This window comes from Chanodichthys erythropterus, chromosome 3 (genome assembly GCF_024489055.1).
Source record: "Chanodichthys erythropterus isolate Z2021 chromosome 3, ASM2448905v1, whole genome shotgun sequence".
Taxonomy (NCBI): domain Eukaryota; kingdom Metazoa; phylum Chordata; class Actinopteri; order Cypriniformes; family Xenocyprididae; genus Chanodichthys; species Chanodichthys erythropterus.
This window is the reverse complement of record NC_090223.1, coordinates 38,368,692-38,384,466: the sequence shown is the minus strand read 5'-3', so window position 1 is coordinate 38,384,466 and position 15,775 is coordinate 38,368,692. Positions and strand designations below refer to the sequence as shown.

The following is a 15,775-nucleotide window of genomic DNA, read 5'->3' as shown; positions in this document are numbered from 1 at the left end:
CAATACATTTTTAAAAGTCAATATGTACATTAGATGTTTTCTTTGGATAAAATGTGTCAGTAGTAGCAAGATATTTACACTATAAATATGAATAAACGTGTATCTTGCTTCTCTTTGAGACTTTATTTTATAAATCAAGAATACAAATGGTGTTGTGAATAAATGTGAATAAATTTGCATCATTGTTAATAATTATCATACAAACTATTGACGGATACATTTTACGTCAATGCAAATCTCCACCCTTCTCTCGTGTAAACAGGAGCACAGAGACATAATAAAGGCGCTTAGTGTTTTACAGAGCCACAGTGCAGTGAAAATACAACCACAATCATGGACTGCATTTCCATACTGCTGGTTTTGGCAACTGTACCCTGTGAGTATATCTTCAGCTCAACACAAAAAACTAATAAATCAAGTTCAATTTGTATTACTAAAAATGCTTTAATGATTGTAGGTCTTTTCTGCATTGAGCTGAATCAGCCTCCTGTCATGGTAGTAAAACCAGGAGAAACATTTACCATCGCCTGTAAGATCACTGGATATTCAGCTTCAGGCGGTGGCTACACAAACTGGATCAGACATTCAAGTGGAAAACCGATGGAATGGATTGGATGGTTCTACACTTCCAGTAGCAATGGTGTCATAGATTCACTGAAAAATAAGATCAGTTTCTCATCTGAATCCTCCAGCAACGCAGTCATTTTAACAGGACAAAACTTCAACACTGAAGACACATCTGTGTATTATTGTGCTCGCCATACACTGTGCCACAAACTGCCACAGGACCTGCACAAAAACCTCTCTTAATGAAGACATTTTCAATAAAAAGGTTTATTTGTTGACATAATATTAGCAATTATCAGCAATAACACTCCCTTTTTTAGCCCAGAAAGCTACTAAAGACATTTGTGCGCCAAAAATAACAAAATAGTAACTTTATTCCACATTATCTAGTAATGGCGATTTCAAACACTGATTCATGAAGCTTCAAAGCTTTATGAATCTTTTGTTTCCAATCAGTGGTTCAGATCACCAAAATCACGTGATTTCAGTAAACGAGGCTTCGTTATGTCATGTGACTTTGGCGGTTTGATACGCGCTCCGAACCAATGAATCGAAACAAAAGATTAGAAAAGCTTCGAAGCTTCATGAAGCAGTGTTTTGACATCACCCATCACTAGATATTGTTGAATAAAGTTGTTTTGGTTTTTTTTCGAGGGAGAGTCGCTTTATAATATTAAGGTTGAACCACTGTAGTCACATGAACTGTTTTAAAAATGTCTTTACCTTTCTGGGCATCTCAAAGTGTTAATTATCTTGCTGGCAATGGAGGCCTCACTGAGCTATCGGATTTTATTAAAAATAATTTGTGTTCTGAAGATGAACGAAGGTCTTACAGGTGTGGAATGACATGAGGGTGAGTAATAAATGACAGTAATGACAAATTTCATTTTTGGTGAACTAACCCTTTAAATGTCCTAATTGACTATAAGGCCTAATTCTGGCTTAGTCTAAGCCCTGTCTGTGAAACCAGGCCTTAGTATTCCCTGTTCAGCACAAGCTTTGCATTTGTTTTCTTTTGATATATTTCTATTTTTCCCCTTTGTTCATGTTTTTTTTATTCTAGTCTAGTTCAAGTGTTTTTGCTCTAGTTCTCTTAATTTTGGTTTTGTCTTTTGATTTAGATTTTATTGCTTATTTCTTTTCTCTCTAGTTCTTTGCAAGGTAGCATTCTTGTTATATTTCTTTTGTTTATTTCTATGTTTTACTTTGCTAGATCCAGTATTAGTGTAGTTCTTTATTTTGTTTCTCATTTGCCGGATTTATTTAGTTTCTCTTGTTTTGCTCTTTTGTCAGGCCGTGTGTGTCTCGTATTGGTTCCTGACTGCTCCTTCTGCCTGGCAGCTAGACCGGTTATAGTCTGTGTGCAGCAAGTATCAGATCTCTGCATCATTGTGCCTTGCCCTGTCTTAACCACCGTCTGGCCCAGTTACGTCCTCAGCAGTTCTTCAACCTGTTGACTTCCAGAGCTGGTTCCATTAGTCAACATCAGCTGTCCTGTCATTGTTTATTGTTGGCTCTTCTGTTTGGACTGTTCCTGCCTCACCCTTTCTTGTGCCGTGCTTTAATAAACATCACCCCCACTCATTCTTCATCTGGGTCCTCCCTTTCAGAACCCTTAACCGAATACACATTATAGTACACCCATCATTACTGCCAACATTGTCTTCTGAATGAAATGTGAAAAAAGAGCCCATAATACAAACTGAAAATATGTAGATACTCTGGGTTGCATATGCAGAGCTGTATGCAAATATTCCTCCTTTTTCTTTGAGTATTAAGATGAAAAGAAACAGCTTGCTCTCACACTTCTCAAACCATGGTCTCCTCAACTCTCTGGTTGTTTCTGCTGCTTGCAGCTGTTTCTCGTAAGTCTCCATAGTTTTAACAGAAATAATTCATAATAAAAATGAATTTATGGTTATAGTAATTTTTTCCATGTATCTAACATGTCAGATCTTCGTTTTTTCCCTTAGGTGTCCACTGTGTTGAACTGACCCAGACTGATTCTGTGGTCTTAAGGCCTGGTCAGGTTTTGACTCTGTCCTGTAAGATCTCTGGATATACAGTGACTGACAGCAGCTACTGCACTGGCTTCATACGACAGGCTGCAGGAAAAACTCTGGAATGGGTTGGAATGATATGTGCTAGTAGCGGTAACACATATTACAGTGATAAACTGAAAAGTAGATATCAAGTTAGCAGAGACACTTCCAGCAGCACAGTGACTCTACAAGGACAGAATATGCAGACTGAGGACACAGCTGTGTATTACTGCGCCAGAGAGTCACAGTGACACAGAGCAGTTACTGCCTTGTTCAAAAACATTGTCACTCACAACACAAATAGTTTCAGTTCCAGATTACATTCAGTCATCAAAAAATTACAGTACAACCTTTGAAATTTGTTAGTAAAAGTTTAAATAGAGATTTTTTATTTTTAAATGCGCAAATATTTCATTCATATTTCTGTCTTCTCTACTTTCCACTCAAAGCTCAGTTCACTGACATAATCCTGTCTTCTGATAATTGTGTTACAAGTGAATTTTTGACACATTTTACAAGAGGGCGCACTGTTCTCACATGTACTTAAATCATGGTAAATACAATATGAGTCTCAGTAGAAGGATTCTCTAGATAACACATTATTTCATGATCGTTAAGTCTCTTTTTATTAATTATAAATATAACTCAATCTTCAGACAGTCTAAAATAGATATAATTGCTGATACTGTCATCACTGAATTATTTATTTATTGATCCATTCTCATGAAGTTCATGACTATGAAAGCTTGATTAACCATTAACTTCTTTTTCCAGAGTAATGCTAATTGTGCACGTTTGATGTTTGTATCTGTAAATAAAGTGTGTGTTTCATTTCTGTTTCTGGGAGCAGATTTTCTACTTACTGAACACAGGACGACTTAAGAAAAATATGTATTGCCTGTACAGTGACTAAATTTTACGGCATTCAGTGTTTATTCCAGGATACCCCTAGAAGAAAACTGTATCTGAAAGGCCTTAGATATCACTTGACATTTGACTTGACATTTGATATTCAACAGTGCTTTGATCTGCCTGCATTGACACTATTCTTTAAGAGCTGATGTGCAGCCAAAATTATACAAGTTATCAATGTAAAGCTGCTTTGATACAATCTGCATTGTAAAAAGCGCTATATAAATAAAGGTGACTTGACTTGACTTAGATATCAGAATAGAATAAAGACCAGAAAAAGGGCTATATATATATATATATATACTAAAATAAATAAATAAATGTGTGGTCATATCTATCTCTTAGCAATGTCATTTTAGCAACATGTTTCACTTTAAATAATATTAATAATTACTAATATCGAAACAACAGAGACATGGAAAAAAAAATAAAAAAATCACATTTACTGATGCGTTGCCCCTCAGGAAACACCTGTGTTTGGTTATTGCCTCTAAGAAAATAAGTGAATTTGCATGTATAGTTTCATAAGTCTTGTTTAAAAACTATAATTTTAAAGCATATGAGAAACTACTAAAACACTTTTTTTTTTAAAGTAACTATCTATTAACATACTCAAACATAAATGGAAATCAGTATAATCAAGAAATGGTAATTTGAAGTCTTCTCAGCAAATTATATCAGAATCAAATTAAGTGACCCTGATGACTATAAAATAATTTTAGAAAAGATTGTACATTTTTAATTGAAATACCACTAATAAAACTAAAATGATTGTGATGTTTTAATAAAACTGAAGATGATTAATTACACCTCATTTGTATTTCTGCCTTCAGTCTTTCCATCTCCCTCCACTGTAAGAGTTTCTCTGAGTTGTATTTATGTTGTCTTTAGGTTGATAAGAGTCATATTCACTGCTTTCTGACCTATGATCATAAGAATTTTGTGGTTTTGATTTTTGCCATTCAATGTTGTCAACAGATATTTCAGAGGATAAAGAAGTGCCAAAATTATGAGAAACTGCTGAGGGATGCCCAGATAAATTATGGAAGACTCCAAGAACCCATGAAGACTAATAAGATGGTTAGAGCAACGATCACGGCCGCTGTGTTGGTCCTACATGCACGCCGGCTGTACTTCTGAGCTTCCACACTGTCTTCCTCATTCATCTTGCTTCTCGCCTAAAAAAAATTGAGGAAAACCATATTGAGTAAATCTGAGAATAGACTAACATGTTGTTCCAAACACGTGCTTGCACATACATATCAAAGTAGCGAGACCCAGAAACACGCAGTTACAAAACATGATGATGAACACAGAGCAGCATGTGGTCTTTTCCTTTAAATCTCACCCTCACAAAGAGGACTTTAGGTGTTTGTGTGTTATAAAAACTTACATTAATGCTCAAATACCACAAATCATGAAGGACACAGAGTGAGATGTTGCAAGAAATTGTTCAATCCAAGTTGTCCTAAACATGAAACATGAGACATGCTTCAAAATAATTCACAAAGCTACAGCGTAAAGTGTCTTTCCCTCCTGTCAGATGCATGTTATTTAATGCATTTGAGACTGGTTTTCCTCAGTGCAACTACTGTACATCTTACGTTTGTGTCAAATTCACTGAGTAAATGATTTGAGTAATACAAGTAAATTTCGTACTCAGTCTTGAGTAAATGACACTCATTAATATAGTCACTTATATGTCACCACCTACTGGTGTAAAAATGTAACTTGGAGAAAGTTCTTCAAACACATGTAGGTAAAAACAAGCAGCGAGTCAGTGACAAACTGGAGTTCATGCAAAACTGTTATGCGCATTTCCTATAAGCTGCATTGCATGTTTTAAATGTTCTAAATGTTTGATGTTAGCTTCCAGAAACTCACCCATATGTGGACTTTATGACCTATTTTCATTCTGTATAGTAAAACTTTATGTCATTTTTTAAGCTACAGCCACAAAGCTATACACAAGTAGGGCTGGTAACACAATGACATGATTTTATATGTGCAAAAGCGTGCATTATAGCATAACAGGATCATTCCGCAAAGATACCTATACTGCCAAAAGTATTGGGACACCCCTCCAAATCATTTAATTCAGTTGTTCCAATCACTTCCATGGCCACAGGTGTATAAAATCAAGCACCTAGGCATGCAGACTGCTTCTGTAAACATTTGTGAAAGAATGGATCGCTCTCAGGAGCTCAGTGAATTCAAGTGTGGTAACGTGATAGGTTGCCACCTGTGCAATAAGTCCATTCGTGAAATTTCATCACTACTAAATATTCCACGGTCAACTGTTAGTGGTATCATAACAAAGTGGAAGCAATTGGGAACAACAGCAACTCAGCCACGTAAAATCACAGAGTGGGGTCAGTTGCCGACTTTCTGCAGAGTCAATAGTTACAGACCTCCAAACTTCGTGTGGCCTTCAGATTAGCTCAAGAACAGTGCATAGAGAGCTTCATGGAATGGGTTTCCATGGTCGAGCAGCTGCATCCAAGCCTTACATCACCAAGTGCAATGCAAAGCATCGGATGTAGTGGTGTAAAGCACGCCACCACTGGACTCTAAAGCAGTGGAGACATGTTCTCTGGAGTGACGAATCACACTTCTCTGTCTGGCAATCCGATGGACGAGTCTGGGTTTGGTAGTTGCCAGGAGAACAGTACTTGCCTGACTGCATTGTGCCAAGTGTAAAGTTTGGTGGAGGGGGATTATGGTGTGGGGTTGTTTTTCAGGGGTCGGGCTTGGCCCCTAGTTTCAGTGAAAGGAACTCTTAATGCTTCGGCATACCGAGACATTTTGGACAATTCCATGCTCCCAACTTTGTGACGACACTTTGGGGATGGCTCCTTCCGGTTCTAACATAACTGCGCACCAGTGCACAAATCAAGGTCCATAAAGATATGGATGAGTGAGTTTGGTATGGAGGAACTTGACTGGCCTACACAGAGTCCTGACCTCAACCCGATAGAACACCTTTGGGATGAATTAGAGTGGAAACTGTGAGCCAGGCCTTCTCGCCAACATCAGTGCCTGACCTCACAAATGTGCTTCTAGAAGAATGGTCAAAAATTCCCATAAACACACTCCTAAACCTTGTGGAAAACCTTCCCAGAAGAGTTGAAGCTGTTATAGCTGCAAAGAGTGGGCCAACTCCATATTAAACCCTACGGATTAAGAATGGGATGTCATTCAAGTTCATGTGCACGTAAAGGCAGGCATCCCAAAACTTCTGGTTATATAGTGTATGTCTTTGGTGGAATTAAAAAAAAAAAAAAATAATAATAATTTGCAGAAAGTGTCTCTAAAAAATCTTATGTTAATGCACAGACAAGAGGAGTGATTTGATCAATAAAAAGTCCCAGTGCTGCTTTTGAATCTTAATAAACATCCACAGCTTTCAAATATATTAAAACCAAAATACAATGAATTCCTGAAGAGGACAGTAACCAGTTGTAAGTGCATGTACAATATCAGAAAACGTATCCATTCAAATTATCTGAGTAAGCAGAAAAAAAAAAGAAAACGTTCAGTGAATAGAAATGTTTCATCCAAATCTAATGACAAATAAGATTGAATCAAATCAGTTTAATGAGAAAAGCATTGTTGTTTACATCTTGCACAACTGAATGGCTGTATGCAAATCTTCCATCTGCTTTTTGTACAAAAGTGAAGTGTGTGTGTGTGTCTGTTGGTCTTTAGGAGGTCAAATTACATTCACTTCAACAACAAATCATGATCCTCTCATCAGCTCTTCTACTTCTGGCAGCAGCTGCATCCTGTGAGCTTCACTGATAAAGCAATAAAATGTTTTGAAGCATAACTAATAATATCATATTCTTCCATTGTTGTTTTCAGGTGGTGTTTACTGTGTTGAGCTCACTCAACCTCCATCTGTGGTTGTGAAACCTAAAGAATCATTTTCCATCTCCTGCAGGAATTTCAGAATCAAGCTTTTTTTAATTGGATACATCAACCCACTGGAAAAGCTCTGGAATGGCTGGGATATCTTTGTAATGGTGGTAGCAATAATATAAAAAACTCAGTCACAAAACACAAGATCAGTTTCACCCAGGACACGTCCAAAAACACAGTGTTTCTGCAGGGAAATAATTTTCAGACTGAAGACACAGCTGTGTATTACTGTGCAAGACAGACACAGTGACTAAACAAGACACAGCTCTGTACAAAACCCTGAACACATTAATCCACCAATCCGTCCATCTGTCCGTCCATCCATCAAATAATGCTTTAAAATATAATATATATTTACAAATTTCTGTTTTTCATACACAAAGGTAACAAGCATTGACAGACTGGAGGAGGAGTTTATGCAAAACTGTGCTGTATATTTCTGTGTGTCTGTGTTCACTGACTGTATGTGGATCCTGTAGAGGAGAATCAATCAGCAATGACAACAATGATCAGTTCACTCCTGCTATTACTATTTTTACATGGTCTGTAACTCATTCCTAAATAATCATTTATGCATATTATATAATGCGTATTTAATTTTAGCAAGTTTACATCAAGTTTACGACTTCTGAGTTTTTTCCTCTCTCTTCCACAGATATTCATTGTCAGACCTTCACTCAGTCTCAAGCTGTGGTAAAAATACCTGGTGAATCTTTTCGGCTGGTCTGTACTGCCTCTGGATTTACTTTCAGCAGCTACTATGTTGCGGTGGTGAGACAGGCTCCCAGTAAAGGACTGGAATGGATTGCATATATTGGTACATCCAGTTCTCCTATAAGCTACTCCCAGTCAGTCCAGGGAAGGTTCACAGTGTCCAGAGATGACTCCAGCAGTCAACTGTACCTGCAGATGAACAGCCTCAAGACTGAAGACACTGCTGTCTATTACTGTGCTAGAGAGACACTGTGAATGAGTTCAGGGTCAAAGCAATACAAAAACCTCTTCCTTTCCTGTTGACTTCACTTATTCTCCAGATGTACTTTTGTATTTACAAGAGGTGGCGCTCTTGCCAAGCAGTCCTAATTGCCTGTTTTGAGCATCACTCAATGAAATTTTGTTTTCTTGACCAAGAAACAGACTGTACAATTTTGAAAATTATGTTCTTTGTTATAAAAAGAGAGGTGCAGCAAGTCTAAGGTATGTTAGCAGATTTCTATGCAAAAGAAACATCTGGGTGATACAAGACCCCACTGCGAAATTATCCTGCTTATTATACTTCTACTTGTCACATAAGTACACAATTGAAAAATATATGAAGTTGGCGTATTTTATTACCTCAAGATGACTCACAGTACCCGCTTGAGTGGTCTGTTATCAGTTGTTGTCTTGGAATAACAGGCCGCTAGATGGCATGACTGAAGAATCAGAATTGAGTGTTGCAGGGAGCCGTGTAAAAATATAAATGAATGATACATTGTTCTGCACTAAGCATGAAGTCTGTGAAAGGATTGCCTGTGCCAGGTAAATGTAAAGCAGACAATCTACTTCAAACGCCATGACTACCAAGACAACATTTACACCAGACGCGAGCAGTGAAACACAACAAAAGCCAACAGAGGCCATTACAATCAGTGATGCTGTCTACACTGGATGCAGTGCAGGGCGACATGACAACAAAGTCATGACAGCAAACTGATGACTCATTCTATTTCTGATGTACTTCAAGCTCAAGCTACTTCTGACCCAAAAGACAAATGGATTTGCAAAGTTTTCTTTGATGTGTCCATTGTAGACAGCCTGAATCACGCTTGTTTTGCATCAACCAATGTGTCCGGTGTTTTAAAGACAAGAAAATATGACGAGGCGTAGGCTTATCTTGCCTTTGGATTCACCAGTACAACAGTGGGACAGTATAAAGCCAAAGATGTCTTTATATGGGTGCATGTAGGTGTGTGTGGTTATGTGGTCACAGATGTTGTTCTCTTGTTTGGAAAGCAATTAAACCAAATAAATGACCAATCGCAATATCTTGGACAACCAAAGAGCTGAATGCAAATTCTCTACTAGCTCTCTATACAAAAGAGGAGTATCTTCTTTGTGGATCAGTAGGAGTAAAAAAGCTGTGTTGACTTCAAATCATGATCCTCTCATCAGCTCTACTCCTGCTGGCAGCAGCTTCATCCTGTGAGCTTCACTGATGTTTATTTAAACTCTAAGGGAATGAAATAAGCTTCATAACTGTTAACAGACGTTTTGAGTCATAATTAATAACACATTCTTCCATTGTTGTTTTCAGGTGGTGTTTACTGTGTTGAGCTCACTCAACCTCCATCTATGGTTGTGAAACCTCAAGAATCATTTTCCATCTCCTGCAGGATTTCAGAATCAAGCTATTGCATTAACTGGATACGTCAACCCACTGGAAAAGCTCTGGAATGGCTGGGATATCTATGCAGTGGTGGTGGCACTGATATTAAAGATTCAGTAAAAAACAAGATCAGTTTCACCCAGGACACGTCCAAAAACACAGTGTTTCTACAGGGAAATAATTTTCAGACTGAAGACACAGCTGTGTATTACTGTGCCAGATACACACTGTAACTAAACAAGACACAGCTCTGTACAAAAACCTGAACACATTAAAACATACCATCCATCCATCATCAAAAAAAAAAAAGGATTGTTTCCTTTGTCCCCACTCCTGTAGGCAATCATAGACAGGTTTTTCTATACAAAAACCTGAACACATCCATCCATCCTGATATAAAACTATGAGATAGCAATAGTCATTTAACAATTATGAGACATGTTCTGAAACATTTATGCAACATATATATATATATTTATTAATTATTATTATTTATTTTTTTTGCTTACTTTATCTAGTACCATTATGCATTATGGTCTTTTTTTATTTGTTTGTACAAATTTCTGTTTTTCATACACAAAGGTAACAAGCATTGACAGACTGGAGGAGGAGTTTATGCAAAACTGTGCTGTATATTTCTGTGTGTCTGTGTTCACTGACTGTATGTGGATCCTGTAGAGGAGAATCAATCAGCAATGACAACAATGATCAGTTCATTCCTGCTATTACTATTTTTACAAGGTTTGTTAATTTATATATATATATATATATATAATTTTTAGAAAGCCCATTACAACAAGTGATATCTCTCTTCCCCAGATATTCATTGTCAGATGTTCACTCAGTCTCAAGCTGTGGTAAAAAGACCTGGTGAATCTTTTCAGCTGGTCTGTACTGCCTCTGGATTTACTTTCAGCAGCTACTGGGCAGGTGTGGTGAGACAAGGTCATGGTAAAGGACTGGAATGGGTTGCAACTATCAGCACATCCAGTTCTCCGATCTACTACTCCCAGTCAGTCCAGGGAAGGTTCACAGTGTCCAGAGATGACTCCAGCAGTCAACTGTACCTGCAGATGAACAGCCTCAAGACTGAAGACACTGCTGTCTATTACTGTGCTAGAGAGACACTGTGAATGAGTTCAGAGTCAAAGCAATACAAAAACCTCTTCCTTTCCTGTTGACTTCACTTATTCTCCAGATGTACTTTTGTATTTACAAGAGGTGGCGCTTTTGTCAAGCAGTCTTAGTTGCCTCTTTTGAGCATCACTTTTGAGTAAATTTTTGTTTTCTTGACCAAGAAAGAGACTGTACAATTTTTAAAGTCTGAAGAAACACAAATAAATTTTTCATACAGCAACAGTATGCTCTGTATGACACCGTTTTCACCTAAAAACAGATTTTTTTTATGCTTTTTGGCTGTACATTTACATGACAACAGCGTTTTAAGGGCCTGAAAAGGCAAACTTTTGAAAATGCGTTTGAAAGTGCAAGTTTTTGAAAACGATACCGTAGTTGTCTCCATGTTAACTACAGAAACGTGAACTTGTGAAAGTGGTGACGTCATGTGCATGCATATTATGTGTTCTGTGTAAAGATGCATGTTTTTTTCTTTACAAAGGGACATCGCCAACTACTGGCCTGGCATACAGCTTTTTAGCCATTTTTGTGGATCCATGAGAATGACGACGTCGTCTGTACGTAAAAATGCAAAGGAAAAATGTTCTGTTTCCATAGTTGTTGTGTAAATGTACCCTTAGTTTCCTAGTCAGTCTCCTAGGTTGTTTATTGGTTCATCACACCTGTTTCTGTTCTCCCTGATTATTCCACATGGATATAAATGTTTTTGACATGATTGTGGATTATTGTAGCTCCTGTGTTTTCTTATGTGTTTCTGTTGGATTTATTACATGACTTTTCTGATTCTCCTGCATCGTGCACTCATTACAGTCACTGATCCATTACAGTGCGTTTGTAAACAGCATATGTAATTATTTATGTGTAAAATATCAGTTAATTAACAGCTTTGATCAATGCAAGAAGGAAAAACGTATAAAAGTACACCTATATCATATTTATGTAGTATTGCATTGAGATCTGTAAATTATTCATGTGCTGAATAATGAAATATGAAATTTCTATAATTAGATCATCTTTATTATAATTTTTAATAAAATAGGTGTCAAAAAGAAACAATATATTTTAGAAGATATTTAATTATTTTAATGGCTCATTTATAATAAGCAAAATAGACTGTTGTCATTGGCAATGTTGTAATTTTTATTTAAGGACATTTTCATTTTCATTGTTGTCATTTTAATTTAATTTATTCACTAAAAAGCATTGATGCAAATCTCCTTCTGTGTGTAAACAGGAGCATACAGACACAATAAAGAGGTGGAGAGAGTCACAGGTCCCATCTGAGAGACTACAGACAGACAGAATCATGTACTTTATATTATTGGTGATGATTTTATCTACTGTGCTCAGTGAGTATCAGCATCAACACAACATAACACTGTTTTATTAATGTGTTTTGTAGCTGGGTCATTCTACAGAAACGTCCACTTTTCTGTCCCTAGACTTTACAGAAATATTACACTTGAAAAACACTTTAGGATTACAATTTTTTTATATTTTAATATGAAACAATATGTTATTTGAACAATTAAACCTTCTTGAGCCATCAATGTGCCAATATTTGTTTTTTAATTAATTCTAAAAATTCCAAGCACCACAGAAGTGCTTGTCCCCACAGTCATGTACAGAGGGAAAGTGCTTTATTTTGAGCTCAGAAACAGGTTTTTCTACCATTTTAATTTCAATAATGTATCCATAACTATCAAATATATAATGTAAATAACATAAAAAAACCAAATGCCAAATAAATATTATAAAATATATAATGAATGTAGTTGTCCCCTGGTGTTGTGTCACTGGTGTTACCTTTAACAAAAATCTCTTATTTTGAAAGAAAAAGTCACACTGATGGCATCACTCGACTTCCTTCTTCCTGTTTCCTGAAGATCAATGAAGAAAGGCAAATGAAAAGTCCACTATCTCTTTTCAATTATCAGAAATTTTAATTAGAAAATCATAATTTCATACGAAGCTTTTAGTTGAAGTCACTGGTGTGACCTACTTTATTGATAGGGAATTAAAAAAACTAGAATACAAATGGATTAAACTACTTGATTTAGTGAATATATCATGATTGACAACATGTGGGTTGACACCTTGCAGCAGCCATTTTGTAAAATGCATTTTTCATGAAAATTGTCACTGGTGTTACCTTTTTATGAAAATGTCACTGGTGTTACCCATTTATAGATAAACTTTATTTAAAGCTATTCATTTAGTTCTTTTGCATAAAATAGCACTAAGATTACATGATTATAACTCTTCTTTCTCATTGTTAATTCTCCTTTGGACAGATATGGCTAAATTAAGGGTATTTGGCTAAATTCAGTGCAGCGACTTTACAGACAGCATATTTTACAGACAGTTTTAAAATGTTGTTTATGATCTTTTTCTGACTGTTTTCACTAAGTGTCAAAGATAAGTCTTTTATTGTACACCAAATGTAAAAATTTAGTCCAATCTACTTAATTATAGTTGAAAAATTAAGGATCTTTGGTCCTACATATACGTCACTGGAGATTCATTTTGTCACTGGTGTTACTGTTTTTTGTCTGTCACATTAAATAAAATGTGTCATATGTGACATGATAATAATTTTACATCCATTGAATTCTGCTACACTCAAGAATTAAGATTTAAAGGATTGCATCATTACTTTTCATAACTGTTTTTCCAAAATTTTCATTGTTATAGCAAATACATGGTTGCGAAATTGAATTATTATCATTCAATAACACTTTTAACTAACCTGATTAAAATAAAAAACACATAATCTCCTTATTTTTTGCATTATCATTATTATTCTGTAACTCTGACTGCATGTGCTGAAAAAAAATGAGAAATAATATTTCATAAAATTGTTTAAAAATGCCAGAGAAGTAAGGTAACACCAGTGACAAAAAATGGGACATGCAGTCTTTAAATAAATGTACAAAAAAATTAAAAAATCATTAAGCTGTCATTTATGTGTATTCATAAAGTCAAAGTGTAATATAATAATGTGGTCTGAAAAATAAATACATTTTAAGACATTTTGTCATACCAAAAGTGGACGTTTCTGTAGAATGACCCAGCTGCTGGTCCTTTAAAATAAAATCAGTCCAGGTTAATTTTGAGAGGTTTGGTGACAATGTGCGTAACTCATTTCAGAGAATAAGATCAGCTTCACAGCTGAAACTTCATCACAGAAAACTGTCTGCATTTTTTGAATAATAATAATAAAAAAAACTCCTTTTACTGTTTTTTAAGCCATTTGGTTTACGAAGACACATGAAGTGTTTACTTTGTAATTCCCATGTCATTATACACATTTGTGTCCTCATAAACAATGTATACAAGAACACACAGACACAATGCATATATACCAGATACATGACCAACCACAACAACTTGCTCTTTATACAAGTATTTAATTATACAAGTACAATAAAACTGCTTTGACTTCAAATCATGATCTGGCAGCAGCTTCATCCTGTGAGCTTCACTGATGTTTATTTAAATTCTAAAGCAATAAAATGGGCTTCATAACTGTTACCAGAAGTTTGCAGACATAATTAATTACATTCTTTCCATGTTGCTTTCAGGTGGTGTTTACTGTGTTGAGCTCACTCAACCCCTGGAATGGCTGGGATATCTTTGCAGTGATGGGGCAAAACAAGATCAGTTTCACCCAAAAACACAGTGTTTGAGAACAGGGGAAAAAAAATTCAGACTGAAGACACAGCTGTATATGACTATGCCAGATACATAGATTAAACAAGACACAGCTAAAATGTTCTCAGGTTAAAACCACCTTTTTGCATCCAAATATAAATATTTACAGTTTTTTTCAACTACTTACACACTGTAAGGGTGGACCGCCTACAGGGGTTCAGGCTGTAGGGTTGACGAGCGACTAAAGAAACATTATCAGCAAGCTGGTAGAAAACTGTACATTTCTTGTCTATTACCACCCACTGGAAATTATAACAACAATGGAAATAAGCGCAGTTATAATAGCAAAATATGTGGGAGAGCGTTGCGTGTGACAATATTGTATTGCAATATGGAGCACATTAATGTTAATACTAAATCAAAAGCAGAGAGTGCCCAAGAAAAGCCAAGAATCCAAGAGCCATGAGCAATAGTTACAATCTTCTTTTATCCCTTCCTTGACCATGTGACTGAAACCCAAATGTGAGACATTCAAACTGACCAATCAGAAGATTAAAACTTAACCCACTGTACTAAAGATGTGACAATTTGTAGACCCCCAATGTACACACATTTTGGCCTATAGGGCTTGATCACTATCAACACATCTGTGCCTTCTAAATGGCCCTTGTAGCAAGAGAGAGGGGGTTGAAACAGCAAAGCAAATATCTTTGTTGATTGAAAATATCTATATATTTTCAGTCTTACTCTCAAAATCATTATTTGTCACACAGTTTCTAAAACCTGACACTCAAACACCAGAACCACACACTAAATCTGCAAAACCATAGCCTACACTAATACTCAGCCTTCAGTTTTAAATTTTGCAAAACACAACACATAATTATCTATGTAACACACAAAACAACTAACAGGAAGTATCTTTATTTCCTTTTTTCAAACACAACCATTGTTTCTGTCCAGCTACACATGGTTGATGTATTTATTTTCTTTCGTATGTGTAATACTGTACTCACAACCACAAATGCTTACAGTAAATAAAAGAAAAAAAAAAAAAAAAAAATCTTGCTTTAGTGTTTACTGTGAATTTTTCAACATCTCTTGGCAAATTACTTTCGGTCTTAAACATAAATGTATGTAGGAGCTCATGAAAGAAGAGCTTTAGGTTTGGAAT

At 36.0% G+C, this 15,775-nt stretch overlaps 1 gene segment (V, D, J or C); it reads left to right on the top strand.

Annotated features, from left to right (window-relative positions):
• The first annotated feature begins 333 nt into the window (after positions 1 to 333).
• On the top strand, positions 334 to 810 carry LOC137004574 (Ig heavy chain V region 3-6-like). The segment is given in 2 exon segments: positions 334 to 376; positions 458 to 810. Coding segments are annotated over 2 exon segments (396 nt in total).
• The last annotated feature ends 14,965 nt before the right edge of the window (positions 811 to 15,775 follow it).